This window comes from Schistocerca serialis, chromosome 2 (genome assembly GCF_023864345.2).
Source record: "Schistocerca serialis cubense isolate TAMUIC-IGC-003099 chromosome 2, iqSchSeri2.2, whole genome shotgun sequence".
NCBI classification, from domain to species: Eukaryota; Metazoa; Arthropoda; class Insecta; order Orthoptera; family Acrididae; genus Schistocerca; species Schistocerca serialis.
The window spans coordinates 224,999,127-225,015,867 of record NC_064639.1 but is presented as its reverse complement, the minus strand read 5'-3'; the positions used below and the strand labels follow the sequence as shown (position 1 = coordinate 225,015,867).

General features: G+C 43.1%; 1 protein-coding gene across 1 annotated transcript in view; it reads right to left on the bottom strand.

The window, feature by feature from the left end:
• LOC126455854 (putative UDP-glucuronosyltransferase ugt-47) overlaps nt 1–16,741 on the bottom strand; it is a 101,436-nt gene that overhangs the window by 9,768 nt on the left and 74,927 nt on the right. Inside the window, exon 4 of the mRNA XM_050091616.1 lies at nt 11,241–11,447. Coding sequence (XP_049947573.1) covers nt 11,241–11,447 — 207 coding nt within the window. The remainder of the gene's footprint in view (nt 1–11,240; nt 11,448–16,741) is intronic.

The window sequence follows — 16,741 nt, the reverse complement described above, 5'->3', positions numbered from 1 at the left end:
TTCGTTCTTTATAGTTTTATCGTTTGATGCTTATTTCGCGAGAAATTTGGCCCGGTCACTATCAATGGACCACCCTGTGTGCATGTGTGTGTATGTGTGTGTGTGTGTGTGTGTGTTTGTGTGTGGCATACGATAAACAATGCAACACATTTTTTCTGACATTTATTCAAAGTTCCATTGCGCCACATTATACCCCACTATTTTGTCTACAAAATCTTATTTTTTAACATAATCTCCTTTCAGTGCGAGGATCAGTAAGCCGGCGCGATACCACTCTACTGACCGACGTCAGAGTCAACGTCTTGCTGCGTCAACAACCTCCCAATCATCCACGTACTGCTTCCCGTGGAATGTATGCTTCATTGGGTCAAACAGACGGAAGTCGGAAGGTGCGAGATTCAGGCTTTAGGGTGGATGAGAAAAACAGTTCAATGAATATTTGTGAGCTCCTCTCTGGTGCATAGACTTGTGTGAGACCTTGCATTGTCATGGAGAACTTAGCATGCATATGTGTGGTGACGAACGGACTGCATCAGTGACAACTATAATGACCCTCCTCTGAAGTACGTCCATGACTATTCCCGTGCCGACTGGAATGCCTACCGGGATACCCTCTCCACCTGGGTCGAAGGCCACCCCTTCACCTACCACCACCCTGACGATGTTCCCCATGCCGCCTCCTTTCTCCAGCAGACCTTGTTTGAGGCCGTGGAGGACCACGTCTCTACTGTCGCCATCCACCTCCACCGTCCTACCTTACCCCCACAGGCCGTCCTCCTCCTCCTCCGTGAATCCCGCCGTCTCTACCGTGCCTTCCTCCACACGCGTGACCCGGACACACTACGATGCCACCGGCAACTCCAGCGACATATCCGAAACTTGCTCGCGGCCAAGAAACGCCGGGACTGGCGACAGACATGCATCCGTTTAAATGCTACCCTACCTATAAACTCGTCCAAGTACTGGTCAGCCTTCCGTCGCCTTACCGGAACTAAACTCTCCCCCTACTATCCTCTTCTCCATGATGATCATCCCTTTCCTGACACCCTTAGTAAGGCCAATCACTTTGCCTCCTACCTTTCCGATGTCTTCTCCATCCCCGACGATCCCCAGTTCGATTACTCCCTCTTCCCGGATGTCCGCGATTGAACTGATACCTCTGTCCCTCCCCTCGCTTCTGGTTTCCAGTACTTGGACAACATTGCACACACGGAACTCAGAGCCCGTATCACTACACAGGATCTCATTGCTACACTCCGCACGAAACGCAACACCACTCCTGGTCACGATCGTGTCACCTACCGCCACCTTCGTGAAGCTCCTGTCTCTTTCCTCTCCACCCTGGCCAGGCTCTACAATGTAGTCCTGTCCACCGCCTACTACCCCGACCTGTGGAAAACCTCCCGTATCCTGATGTTCCTTAAACCCGGTAAACCTCCATCTGCCATCTCCTCCTATCGTCCCATCAGCCTTACCTCAGTCTTCAGCAAGGTCCTGGAATCCATCCTCAACTGACGCATCCACCAGCATCTCCACCAGCACCGCCTCCTTCCCATTACCCAGTGTGGCTTTCGACCGTCCTGCTCTTCCGATGACCTTCTCCTCCACCTCACTCATCTCCTTTCTGAACAGCTAAACTCCCATCACTCCGCAATCTTCCTCTCCCTGAACCTCGAACGTGCCTATGACTGCGTGTGGCATTCCGGTCTCCTCTTCAAGCTCCAAACCATCGCCCTTCGCCCTTACCATTAACTACGTCTGTCTGATTGGCTCCTTTCTCTCCCACCGTCCTTCCTATGTCACCATCCATAACACGGATTCCTACACCTTTTTTCCCTCTGCCAGTGTGCCCGAAGGCTACATCCTCCCCCCTTCTGTACCTTTTGTATACGGCGGACATGCCGCCGCCGTCACCCCCCGTCCACCTTCTCCAGTTTGCCGATGATACCGCCTTCCTTGCCCTCGCCCGCACCCTGCAGCGTTCCCAACACCTCCCGAAAACTCGATCCTCCTCACCCACTTGTCTCTCCCATCCTCTCCCACCCCCTCCCACTGCCGCACATGTATTCCCACATCCCACCCGGTCTCCATCTCTCCACCCTCCTTACCCTCTCCCAAGGTAGCTTCCGCCACCCCTCCTACCAACTTTGATCCTCCCTCCCTCTTCCTGTGTTTGCTCCTTTGGGCACCCCCTTCCCTTCTCTCCCCCCTTCCCTCCCTCCTTCATTTCTCCCCACTCCTCCCCCAGGCTTCCCCTCCCCTGTCCCTCTACTCCTCCTCCCATCTCCTCAGCCATTGGCATCTTTGTTCTCCCCTCTCCCCCCCCCTCACCCTTCTTCGCCACTTGGCAGGTCCCCGGACTCGCACACGCTACGTGGACATTCGTGCGCTGGAGATCATCGCCATTAGTGTCTCGTGTGTGTCTTCATGTTTAGTGTTCAGTGTCCACCGTCACCCTCCATCGTTCACCAGTGCCATCGACATCTTCAGTGTTTCTGCTTCATGTCAACAGTTTGTAGTGTGGATTGTCATCGAGTGTGAACGGCTTCATGTTTTTTATGTTCATGTGTCTACTGTTTTTTCCCTGACGTTTTGTTCCAACTCATGTGTCTTGTTTGTTTTATCATTGTACTATCTTTGGCTGAAGAGCGGCGTATTGTGCTGCTGCCAACCTACCTTTATACGGGTATTAAAATCACAATAAGGAAAAAAAAAACTCACATGAGACGAGAATTTTCATTTCCGATGTTGTGGTTATGCACGGTAAATTCTTTCATTTTTATTTGGCTTTTAGATTGAATCCAGAACGTAGATTTTGTGAAAGAGTTTAGTTCCTGTGGCCAGGATATCCACTCATTCCATCAAAATTTACGCCAGTACTTTAAGTTCGTATCCTTTCTCAATTAGCAAACAGTTGGACTTGCAGAAACTGTTACTTGAACTCTTTTCTTGATATACGAGGCTTTTCTTGATATACGAGCCTTGAATATTTTAATAAATCAAACGCAGAAATAATCTTTAGAATGTGATCTTTAATTACCAATATTCACTTTTGCGCTTAATCACCAGCCAATCGAATACATTTCTGCCAACGATGAACAAGTTCTCGGAAGCCGTCACAGAAGAAGCTGACACTCTGTTTCCGCAACCCCAGTCTCACAGATCTCTCATCATCTTCATCAGAAGCATAACGATGTCCCCGGAGATCGTCTTTCAGGGCAAATTTCAAGTCTGTGCGCTTTCATTTCAGGAGTCAGCATCCGAGGCACCCATCGTGCACAGATCTTCCGATAGCCAAGCAAAGTAGTAACGTGACCCACGCATTCTTATGAAATGGCAATTGTGCTTGCAGTTTCTCCCCGAGTGATACGTTAATCTTCATGACTCGTAAAGGAAGTGGCTGGTCTGCAGAGACAGGTCGAGGATATAGAATCAGTGTGTAGTGGGAATGTCCGTATTAGTGATAAGTCGCATATATGTGCAGTATTTAATAATCACTTTCTGAATATAGCATGTGAACTAAATAGAAACCTAGTCCCAAAAGGGAACCATATAGCGCTCGTAGAAAAAAGTGTTCCGAGACTGTTACCTGAAATGCTCTTACATGATACTGACAAGAGGGAGATTTAGGTAATAATTAAATCACAAAAGGCCAAGAACTCTCATGGATATGACGGGGTATCTAGCAGAATACTGAAGTATTGTTCTATATATGTTAGCCCAGTACTTAGCCATATCTGTGACTTTTCCTTTAGGAGTGGTAGGTTTCCTGACCGATTAAAGTACTCGGTAGTGAAGCCACTTCATGAAAAGGGAGACAGGGATAATGTTGACAATTATAGACCTATTTCTATGCCATCGGTGTTTGCTAAAGTTATCGAGAAGGTTGTATATACAAGGTTACCGGAGCATTTAAATTCACATAATTTGCTGTCAGAAGTACAGTTTGGTTTTAGAAATGGTTTAACAACTGGAAATTCTATATTCTCTTTTCTCTGTGAGGTTTTGGACGGATTAAATAAAAGGTTGCGAACGCTAGGTGTTTTCTTTGATTTAACGAAGGCTTTTGGCTGTGTTCACCACAAAATATTACTGCAGAAGTTGGAACATTATGGAGTAAGGGGAGTAGCTTACAATTGGTTCGCCTCATACTTTAAAAACAGAAAGCAGAAGGTAATTCTCCGCAATATTGAGATTGGTAGTGATGTTCAATCCCAATGGGGCACTGTTAAGTAGGGTGTTCCCCAAGGGTCGGTGCTGGGACCTGCTGTTTCTTATTTATATAAATGATATGCCTTCTAGTATTACAGGTGATTCAAAAATATTTCTGTTTGCTGATGACACCATCTTGGTAGTGAAGGATCTTGTGTGTGATATTGAAACAGTATCAAATAATGTAATTCATGAAATAAGTACGTGGCTTGTGGAAAATAATTTGATGCTAAATCACAGTAAGGCTCAGTTTTTACGGTTTCCAACTCACAATTCAACAAGAACCAATATTTTGATCGGAGAGAATGGGCAAATTATGAGCGAGACGGAACAGTGCAAGTTCCTAGGCGTTCGGATAGATAGTAAGCTGTTGTGGAAAGCACATGTTCAGGATCTTGTTCAGAAACTAAATGCTGCTTTATTTACCATTAGAACAGTATCTGAAATAAGTGACAGTTCAACACGGAAAGTAGTCTACTTCGCATATTTTCATACGCTTATGTCACATGGTATTATTTTGTGGGGTAATTCTTCTGATTCAAAAAGGGTATTTTTGGCTCAAAAACGGGCTGTTCGAGCTATGTGTGGTGTAAGTTAGAGAACGTCTTGTCGACCCCTGTTCAATAGTCTGGGAATTCTGACATTGCCCTCACAGTACATATTTTCTTTAATGTCGTTTATTGTTAGCAATATTAGCTTATTCCCAAGAGTTAGCAGCTTTCACTCAGTTAATACTAGGCAGAAATGAAATCTGCATGTGGAGTGCACTTCCTCGACTCTTGTGCAGAAAGGAGTGCAGTATTCTGCTGCATCCATTTTCAATAAGCTACCACAAGAACTCAAAAATCTTAGCAGTAGCCCAAACACTTTTAAGTCTAAACTGAAGAGTTTCCTCATGGCTCACTCCTTCTATTCTGTCGAGGAGCTCCTGGAAGAGCTGAACAATGAAGCAAATTCCAGTGTTACATTGTTGATTTTCTTTATTTAAACTTACGAATTGTCGCCTGATTATGTTACTTATATTTCATTTTATCTGTTTCTACTATCATGTTATAATTTCATGTATTTACTCGTTCCATGACCATGGAGACTTCTCCTTAATTTGGTCCCACGGAACAATAAATAAGTAAATAAAAAATAAAATAAAATAAAAAATCTGTCAACATTTGCTTGTGAAACTCGGTGGTTGCTGTCACAGGACGTCCAACTCTTTGTTTGTCACGCAGGTCAGATATTCCCGCCTCAACATCTTTAGACTTACTCGCTCAACGGTGCCCAGTACTCACATAAGAGCCGGCCAGTGTGGCCGTGAGGTTCTAGGCGCTTCAGTCTGGAACCACGTGACCGCTACGGTCGCAGGTTTGAATCCTGCCTCGGGCATGGATGTGTGTGATGTCCTTAGGTTAGTTACGTTTAAGTAGTTCTAAGTTCTAGGGGACTGATGACCACAGATGTTAAGTCCCATAGTGCTCAGAGCCATTTGAACCATTTGAACTCAAATAAGCACAGTCACCATAAACTGTTTTCATTCTCTGATGAACCTCCTTTGGGGTGACACCTTCTGCTGTCAAGAATTCAATGACTGCACATTGCTTAAATCGCATTGACCGACCGTCTGCGCAGGGTTCCATACTTTACACTGTTGCAACGCAACCGTTCAATGCGAAGGCTTCCCGCCAACTGGAGCTGTAGAGAAGAGGCTACGGAACACGCCAGTACCTGCCGCATACCAATGCTACCAACTCTTGAAGAGTTACGAAGGTAGAGGCATCACTTTTCAGTCAACCCTCGTATTCCACCTAATTGGTTGACATAATATTGAGTAATAACCTTCGGGGTGCTCTTGTTTGTCCTGTGAAAGATATTTTCAAGAACGGAGTGAATTTGGAATGAATATTGTGTCCATATAAGCGCTTTCTTCCGATATTTCCTTTTTTTATTTTTCTTCTGATTTTCACCAGTTAAGGGTCAGTCGCCGAACAGGAAAACCGGCGGCAACATAGACGGCATTCATTGCATCGTCTCTTATCAAATATTGAATAATTACAATCTATTTGTACTACCTGCGTGCTTAAGCAGTGCACACGTATGTTGTAATTTGTTCAAACAGCACCCTATTTATACTACTGTTCGAAAGTACATCTTCTCGCAGAAATGTATATTTATTTATTTATTTATTTTGGGTGGGGAGGGTGCTTTGCGACAATGCCTAGCAACAATGTGATCTCATACTGCCGATTATTGCCTCAGAAAATGCTCTGTGTTAACTGAGGTTTGGCGTTCGCCAGCTCTGGTATAAAAGTATTGCTGGATTTTTTTTATTTTCTTTCTACCGTGCGTATATGCATTCATCGACATGGATAAAACTCGTGAATTAACCTCAAGAAAGAAAAATTGCATCTAGGTTTTATTCAGCAAGCGCCTAAACAACACTTAAATTGTGAAGAAACAAAAGTGTTAAATGTCAGCGGTGTGGCGGAATCTGCAAAGCTGACGGCCAAGGGAAATTGGAAAATTTGTTACGAAGCGAGCGCCGACGCATTTCTTCGCGCTGAAAGGACAGAATACTTCGCCGACTAAGCCGGAAAAAGCAGGAGTGATAGTTCAGTCGAACTGGCAAAAGAATGTGAAGTGTGAAGTAGCAACGCAAGTTGATTCCAGCTCATCATTTGCAGCAGAGATAAAGGCTAGAGCTGCCAAGAAGAAGCAATTTGTAACTGCTGCAGTGAGGAAAGAGAGTCTGGCGTGGGCCACATTCCAAATGAAATGGACTAAGGGTCTATGGAGAATTATGGTATTTTTAAATGAAAGCCGATTTTCCATGATGAGTGACATCACAACTCGTCAGGTGTGAACCCATTGAAAAGATGGATCCTGACTGCCTTGTGAGAACCATGAAATATGTTCCATCGCTTATGGTATGGGGTGCAATGACATATCAAGGTGTTGGGAGACTGTATTGTGTTCAGGGGACAATGGACAGTGATCATCAGTACCGTGTTGTGATTCGGCGAACTCCAACGTTCACAGCATGGATTTTCCAACAGTATCTGGCTCCATGCCACCCATCAAAATAAGTCAATTTTGGTTATCTTTGTAATAAAAATTTCCAATTTTACTGCTGTTATATATCGTGCAAATCTATCATTTCACATGCCTTATGCTATGACTGAATTGAGTATCATAGAAATTCTGTGGCCGAGAAATTCACCATACCTCAATCCAATTAAGAATTTGTGGTGACTGGTTGGGAGAGAGGTTCAGGAGAAGAAGCCTCTGTGAAAACAGGAGCTGTTCGAGGAGACACTGAAAGTGTGGCACCATCAAATTGACATCAGTATCATCAGAAAATTCATCTACTCTATTCCTGACAGAGTGAAGGCTGTTGTAAGTGGTAAGGAGATCCAATAAAATACTAAGATCGTTTAAAATACGACTACTGAATATGCACTTGTGGTACACAATATTTTACACTATGACCAAATTAAATGGATATTTCATCAAAATATTTAATATTTAAATTCGATACCATCAGTGACATGGCATGTCGTTATACAGATATGCACGTACTTCTGTCACATTCCCAAATATTACAAACAATATTTTCATTGATAATAATGTTCCTTCTCATTCGTAAACTGTCCCTGCTTAACAAATATTTGAAATTTCAAAGACGAATTGGTTTTTAAAAGTTTTGTTCCAAAATTCTACGGGAATGTGCAAAACCTTTGAAGAGTAATATATGTTCATTTTCTGCGCTAAAACATCATTCTTGTTATTAATCATTTAAAGTGATACAGTAGATTATGTTCCACTGCGACTTACATTGCGAATGCTAAATGTTGTTGCTACGTTGTATTGTCATATGGGTAATTAAATGGGCCTGCCGTGAAAACAGCTTCACACAAATGATGAGCATTGTTACCTTAAGATCAAATAGCAGAGAACAGTTAGCTTACAAAATTTTTCAAATTAAGCAGAGCAATGATTAGACAGTTTGGTTTCATTTAGAGGCAGCATGAGTGCAACAATGAGACGCACCTCCTCGTAATGTCCCACCCAGTTGGTGTGCAACGAAGTTAATCACCCAAGCACTACTTGGCTAGCATTATGAGGAAATTATTGCAAGCAAAATATGTTTTCCAGACCTGGTACCAAGGAAGGCAGGATTGGGTTGCGACTGTGGACACGGTCATAATCAGTTACTGTTGGTTGGTTTATTTTTCAATCACATACACTTTATTAGGAATCAACAACAAATAAAAGGTGACAATAAATTAATAAGTGTTCCACTGCTGAAGCCCTTAATGACAACAAATTCAAATTATTTCTCGGCTGAAGACCCTAATAGTGATAATTTAAAACTATTTCACGGTTGAAGGCCTGAATAGCAATCTTAAGAACCAGTTGAACTACTTTACCAGCAATTACAGTTATTAAAATATTTTAAAAGAAAAATCATCAAAATCTCACTGCTAGAACACAGTTGTTTAATTAAAATTTAAAGACAAGTAACACTCACGGCTGAAGGCCTTAAAGACAACAAATTCAAACTACTTCTCGGCTGAATGCTCCAATAGTAATAATTTGAAACTGTTTCACGGCTGAAGGCCTGACTAGCAATCCTTTTAAAAACCAGTTAAAAATCTTCAGACTTGAAATTACAGTCATTACGATATTTTTTTAAAATAAACCAAGGGGTAAGGGGCCGAAGACGTTGCTCCAAGGATCGACCTGGGAAAGTCCCTCAAAACTTCGCAAGTGATGAGACAGGCAGCCAAGAGTTGCATTCACTTCACGAAATGGTACCTCAGACTAGTAGCAGCATAAACGCATGACCAGTAGTCATTTGCCGAATCTAACGTTTGATGACCAATGCAATGATGGAATAACTCAACCAAGCCGGAACCGGCGGTCAGTACTAAGTCTTCAGACTCCAGTTTTTAGGGCATCCGGAAGCAGCAAGGAACCACGATTTCCAGAGTAGGGAAAAAAAAGAAAAAAGATCACCTGACCCACAAATCAAGGAAGCTGTCGAAGTACACGCCTTACCAGACAGCAGTGGCTGGGCGAGGAAAAGTACACTGCCATAACATACACTAAGCTCCAGCTCAGGTTATTGGGGCTTTAACGGCAACTAGGCAGGAAAAATACCACTGGTTGAACGTCGCAAATAATAACATATAGAATGCAATAATTAATAAGAAGGGGAGGAAGGCTAATTAGGTTCGCCTTCCCCAAACGCTCCACTAGCTGCTCTTCATCTCGGCGACATTGCGAGCAGCAACACACAAGCAAATGGCGAGGTCTCACAATGCTGGAGGTTTCACTGCTTGAATTAAGACCCACTCAGCTTAAACTTCCTGGGTCCGGTTGACAACGAGGTTGTACCCCTCGTGACCACAGCCCTTCCATCCGGCAGTGCATGTATGCCACCAGTGATCCCGGCCTGTGCACGCTGCTCATCCGTCCCCAACCGAACTGCCGACTCACACGCCACGAAAAACCACAACGCCGCCCCAAAGATAGTACCACCATTACTACATATCGATAACCGCCGCTGCTGCCACTAGTGGACAGACAACGTTTGCAATCGGAGTGGCGCCAATGAACACAAGAAGAAGATGACAACCGTAGCTATACCAACTAAATGATGTCAACCTAGCGATGGCACCGCACCAACGCGAGCCGCGCGTCGTTCAGTTTTACTTATCTTTCTCTCTTGCTTCCTCGTCGTTGTCCAAGGTTGGGTTCGTTATGTCATGACTGAAATACGTGCCCCCTCCATCCCCTATTTTTCGTCATTTACTTACATCAGATCATCTGATCGAGATAAGTGAAGCAAATGAAAAACATCTTCAGACGAGTGGCGTAATAAATTTGAAGTTGTAAGTTAATGACAGACTGAGTGCCACAGTATCTTCACTGGTCAAAAGCTAAATAGCCTCGTAGAATTAGCACGCAAGGCCCATATTTACAACCTCGCATTTCGCATGAGAGTTTTCTCAAACATAAATTTTTTAACCTCAGTAATTTAATAATCATTCCACAAATTTTGATAAAAGTGTATATGTTTATAGAAACATGAAAATTAGCGTTACAAAAATACAGTATGATATTCGTTATTCACATGTCACTCAATTTTATAAAAGAATATCCTAGAATGCGTACGTTATTACCACCGATAACTACTGAAATAAATTATTATTGGGAAAAAAATTGTTCTTCTAAATGTGGAGAAAAGCGAGATTTCAATTTTGTTATTCCAAAGCTAACGCAAAAAACTTTCACCTGTAGAAATTTTAGGTATTACATACGTTTTAAGTATTGTAAATTTAATGTATTTGTTTAAAGAAAATGTTTGTAAAAACCACTGTCTATATTATTACAGCTGGAGACTGGTAACTAAACACTGAATAATAAAGCTTAATGTAAAAAATTCATAATAAAGTTTCAACAATTTCTGGAACATATTGATTACACACTACATATTTAATATGGAGATAAAACAGAACTGAAATATAATGTGTTATTTGGATCATTAGTTACGTTTACATTACCTCTTTCGCTTTAAAGTGAAGGATGTGATGACGAATTTTCGTTACTATACGTTAAACATACCTTCGATATTTGACTGCAGTTCAAAAGAACTGCTTTTATTAGATACAACACATGCTGAGTGAAACGATTCCTTATATATCATCATATGTATCGCATAATTCAAATATGAGTTAGTACCGAGAAGCTTTATGAACGTTGGTGTCGACTGCTCCAGTAATGGAAATTTACCTACCCCCGCCCAGATACAGTTCAATCTGACGAATTTAAAACTGAATATGAATGTATGTATTACAGAAACAAGTGATCGTGCTACCCAACAAGCATCAAACAACTATGCTGGTGTACGTTGTCGGAGGTACTGAAAAAAATTGAGTCTTGATGACACCTCTCTCGGCCACGCCGCTCAGGATGGTCAGTTTAAATGAACTGGTCCTATCTTACGAAAAAACACCTCAATGTTGCCTTACTTGGAGTCGTGAACGACGGTCCGTATGTCCCTCAGCAGGGTGTCATTGGTGACATCACTGTACTCTAGCCAGACGCCGGTCCCACTTTGTCGTACCTTGGCGGCGTTGTGTGCCTGGTCGCCGAAGAACGGGATGGCGAGCAGCGGAATGGCGTGGTACGTGGCTTTATTCAGCCTTGAATAATGAAGAGTCGCACATTTGGATGAGCTGTAACACACACAGACAAGGAATAGGTGATAAGAATAGTTCTGTTGATACTTCTTTGATAAATAGCTATTACCACCCTCCAGTGAAGATACGTGTACTTGTATCCGACAGCTGGCTGCTGTATGGAATGAGCGCAGCAAGATGGTCGACGTGCAAACTTGAGACAATGACAGAAAGAAGCTGTCGTTTTTTGACGTGCCCATGACTAGTGATCGAAGTTGCCCACTGTAGTGGACGCTATGTGCCACAGGGTTAAGGCGAGATGAACGCTTTAACAAGACCCGCCACTAGGGACAGTGTACTCATCAGTTTTTGTTGTGACATGATCATCAACTTCCTAGTATCTGTGAGTGCTTCCGTGATAGGTCCCATGAAGTACTTAAAATCGTCGTCAGGTGTTGCTGTTGACATTTAGGGCTGGCAGGTTGTGTATAAGTCTGTCATCGAGTCTGAGAGGTAATTCGTGGCAGTTTTCGATGTTGCTAAGGTTGAGGTCGCTGAGGCCGGTGCAGTGGCTGAAGTGGCTTGGGTAGTCAACAGATAAGTGGCAAACGTCCTGAGAGGTCGGCCTGATGCTTGTTGCGCGCCGAGGAGATGGTCGTTGGGCAGGAGCTCGTCGTTGGTAGTCTTGGATCAATTCTTGGTACTACTGGCAGCTCAAATATGAGGCAGACTGCTCTTGCTCACAATTACGGCACTAAGATTTTTCCGTACTTTGGAGTGATGGTAGCCAGCACATCTCACGCATTTCGGTGGGAGATGGCAATGATTCGCTATGTGCAGAAAGAGCTCGGATGGCTTACACTGGGATGGTCCCTCCTTCGGTCTATTAGCTGCGACCCACATCCTGGTGCCAAAGACATACTGAACATTATTGATACGGTTATTGTCCTTCTCTTTCGGCAGCATGATGAAGTAAGTAGCAAGAGGTCGCAGGTCCTTGGACAGATCCTCTTGCTCCTTTATACTTATAGACAGAGGCTGCAGGAAAACCTTTCCCACTCATTTCCTTCGTCAATTAGCCCACCGGGACTTGCCCTGGAAGACCTTTCAAAACAACTGTCAGCCACTTTTCTTCAAGGAGTTGATGTGTCAAACAGTCAAGTTGATGTTGTTGGAAGAAAGCGATGACTTTCTGTTGGTCAGAGTAAGTTTCAAAGTGATACTTGACCTTTTTTCCTTGATAAATAGTCTTCAGTGCACCCTCTATTTATTTTTTTGGCGCGGCGTTTAGTTAGAGGTATTTTCTGTGTAATAAATTGTAACAGGTGCGACTTTCTTCAATGGTCTTGGGGCATCGGCTGCCGCGGATTCCTGTTGCGATGGGTGGATGTCCGATAGATCTTCCTGTGGTTCGTCATTTTGGGCCCTCGGTTGCATAAGTGGCTGAAAGCGACTGGATGTGTCTAGTATCTCCACTCGCCGTTTACGAAGGTTTGAATCCTGTGGCAGTGCGCCAGATTAATGTTGGCGCTTATATTGCCCATTTATTATTATATTTGTCGTCGACGGTTTCCTGCGACGGCGCATTATTCGTGAAATCAACGTCTTCCCGGTCCATATTCTCAATCAGCCCATTTTCATCGTCGTCGTCCTGGACGGCATCGACGTCGAACGGGCGTTCCTTTCACTGGTGATGGTATGTTTCACGTGGTGTCGTATATTGACTGGTTGGTAGTTGCTGGACAACGGTTTCGATAGGTTGCTCCGTTGCCTCAGGTCGAAAGTAGAGAGCCGAGTGGCTGTCAGTAGCGACTCGGTCAAGTTCTTGTGGGCTGACCTGTGCACCAGACTGCGAAGCAGTGATCCGTAATTTCTGTTTCCGTCGTGGGGCCACAGACTTTGCCTCCTGGAACGGTGAGTAGCGTGCAGCCTTAAGCGCTTTAACAGCTCTCTTTTTGGACGCAGTGCCTGGCTTTGCCCCAGTGGTCTTGACCTGCCTTGTGGAAGGCGGGCTGACCACCCTCAAGCCTTAAGCTAGCCATTCCCTAGCATTCTAGCAGAGGCTGTCTCGCCTGTACCTATGACGGTGTTGAGACGGAAACAAGCAGGTGAATGATAGACAAGTTGAGAAAACAAGTCCGCTGCGCAGAAGAGGGAAAGACGCGATAGGGAAATAACGTCATAGCGGAAAACAAGTGCGACGTAAACACGCTCGCGCGACTTGCTCGTACTTCGCCGAACTCCAGACGGAAAGTGCCGGAACTGCTAAGAGCTGTCTTATATTCCGGGCAACCACAGCTGTTAAGAGGCATGATGATGTTAGAATGAACTCCGCTTGCAGCAGGTAATATTGTTGTTTATTAAAATTTATAATATATTACATATTAAAATTGCTTGTGATAAAATGCCATGCGCGGCAAAGACGACGTCTTAGAAATTTATTAATTTAAGCAAGACACTAGCGACCCCAAAAACTAATACATACTTTAACAAGATATGTCTAAAATGACGCTGTGTCCCGAATTATGTTAAACGTAAGTTCAATACTGAATATGGACTCACTGATAGTAGCCGTAAGCGGATTATACGTTTTTCCATCACTAATGAGGACAGGGCATTGTATACCAAGAAAGATTTGATTGAAACTATATGTGGCACAACCGGCTTTCAATTTGATAAGGCCTACGAGAATGTGGCTTATCACACATCTCAGGTGAGGCTGAAGTTATCTTCCACACATCAAAGGAAATTGGAAACGTTATGCCGAGAATATGAGCGGGTTAAGACGGAGAAAGTCCCCAAAAACTCATTTTCATTTTACACCTAGATTATGTAACGTAATTAAAATTATATTCTATGAGAAAGAGGGGATCTTATAAAGAAAAAGTTTATCCTACAGTTTACTAATAGCATGCGCTCGGGGGAAAATAGGTAGCATAACAGCTCTGTGGGGTAAACGGATAGCATAATAGCTCATAGTATGGCCGCTTTGGGTGATGCTCGACTATCGTCATGAACTTGCGGTCAAGGTTAACCAGCTTATATCTACGGAGGAAAAGGAGAGAAAATCAAAAGCAGAGAATTAAAACAGTGTCGTTACAAAGTCAATTAATAGTAAGTTATCAAAATAGAAAGCACTCATAGTACAGCGGTAGTAATCTTAGAGACGGACTGGGTCGTTGGTGCCGGTCGGTGTGGCCGAGCGGTTCTAGGCGCTTCATTCTGGAACCGATCGACCGCTACGGTCGCAGGTTCGAATCCTGCCCAGGGTATGGATGTGTGTGATGTCCTAAGGTTAATTAGGTTTAAGTAGTTCTAAGTTCTAGGGGACTGATGACCTCAGATGATGAGTCCCATAGCGCTCAGTCATTTGAACCATAACTTTGGGTGGTTGGTTGGTTGATTTGGAGTAGGGGACCAAACAACAAGATCATCGATCCTATCATTGAGGGAAGGATGGGGAAGGAAGCCGGCTGTGTCCTTTCCAAGGATGATCCATCATGGTATTTGGCTGAAGTGATTTATGGTAATCACGGAAAACCTAAATCAGGATGTCCGGACGCGAGTTTGAACCCGTCGTCCTCCCGAATGCGAGTCCAGTGTGCTAATAACTGCACCACCTCGCGGACTAGAGAAATAAATTTCAATTTTTTTGAGCAGAATAAACGTTTCCGACATTCTTGCTAATTTCCGTATAAAAATGGGAGAAATCATATAAGCAATTTGCAGGATGTAATCATACCGACAACCACACGTATGACGACATGTGACGTCAGTAACATGTATGCTAATATATCTATTGTTCAGGTGCAAAGTATTACCACGGAGAATCTGAGTACCTTTTCGGAGAGACCATCTAAGGAGGTGGAAGAAACTCTGGCTATACTAAAAATTGTTTTAGCTTTCAATTATTTTAAATTCTGGGACTAATTTTATTCACTACAAGGAGGCTTAGCCACGGGCTCTCTACTTGCCTATTGTGTAGCAAATATTTTTATGACCAACTTTGAGCAAGAATTTAAGAAAAAATTCCCTCAACATACTAGAAGGTTAATGTTATGGAATGGATATGTTGACGATGTTTTTATGTGATGGTAATAATGTTGAAAGTGAGCAATTTCTTCGGGATCTAAATAGTTTGAACCAAGAGGTACAGTTCACTGGACAGTGCGCTGAGAATGACATTTTACGGTTTTTGGATCTCCAAGTGCAAATGTAGGCTTCGGTATACACCGAAAGCCAACCACGACTGATCTTGTTATACACAGGTAGTCACCTCACCCAGTGAGATATAAATGCGTAGCATTCCGAGCCATGTCAAATCGTATGTATGAAGTATCCCTCATCAGAGAAGCCCAAGTTCCTGACTATGAAGTTATACAGTACATAGCGTAGCAAAACGGTTACGATCCAGAATTTGTTAAGGCAGTTAACAGAAAGTATATTGAAAAAGAAAATTCTTCCTTTCCATAGCGGATTAAAGGCAGTTTTCATAACACTTAGACCACCCATGCAGACAAATGAACGCTTTCTTTTTGTAGAATACCATATCTGGGTGCAATATCCGAAAAATTGGCACATGTAGGACATCCAAAATATTATTCCAGCGTAGTTTACATTTTCAGATCGAGGCGTAAATCTCAGGCACAAGCAAAAAGCTGTGGTAATCAAATATAACGAAGCGGGTGTATACCGCATTACAAGTAATTAGTGCCCTAAGAAATATATAGGACAAACCGTACGTCATTTCGAATAAGATTTCAGGAACACCTTAAATAACTCGCGATCTGCATTAACAGAGCACTTACTCGATAACGGCCACAGCATCACAAGCCCTTCAGAAAATTTAGAAATACTCCCCAAAAAACAAAGACGCCATATTTTGAATATATTAGAGGTTGTGAAAAATTTTAGACATAAAAAATAAAACGCACAGTTCACGTTAAAAACCAATTGGAATAAAAGCAGCATAGCATTCTGGCTAATTTTGATTGTTTAAATGATTAGGTGTTAGTATGTATTAAATATTATATTATTCGCGCTTGTAAAGGTAACGACCCAGCACTTCCAGTCATGAGTATATGAAGTCACACAGTCCACATGGATAGTTTTCGTTCCGCCAGACAGCTAGTCTCTCTTCCTCGCCCGTGCGGGCCGCTTTTGCCTTGCCCTACGCTGAACTGCCCCGATGTCACACTGGTGACACTCTGCCACGCGATACCTTTCACATCGTCCGCTCGCTATAAATATTTTCCTTTTTCTTTTTAGAAGCAGGCAAATTTTAAGAGATGGAACACGTCTTCCTTACCTTTCGGTCGCCATAGTATTGATGACATTCTCTAAATTGTAAA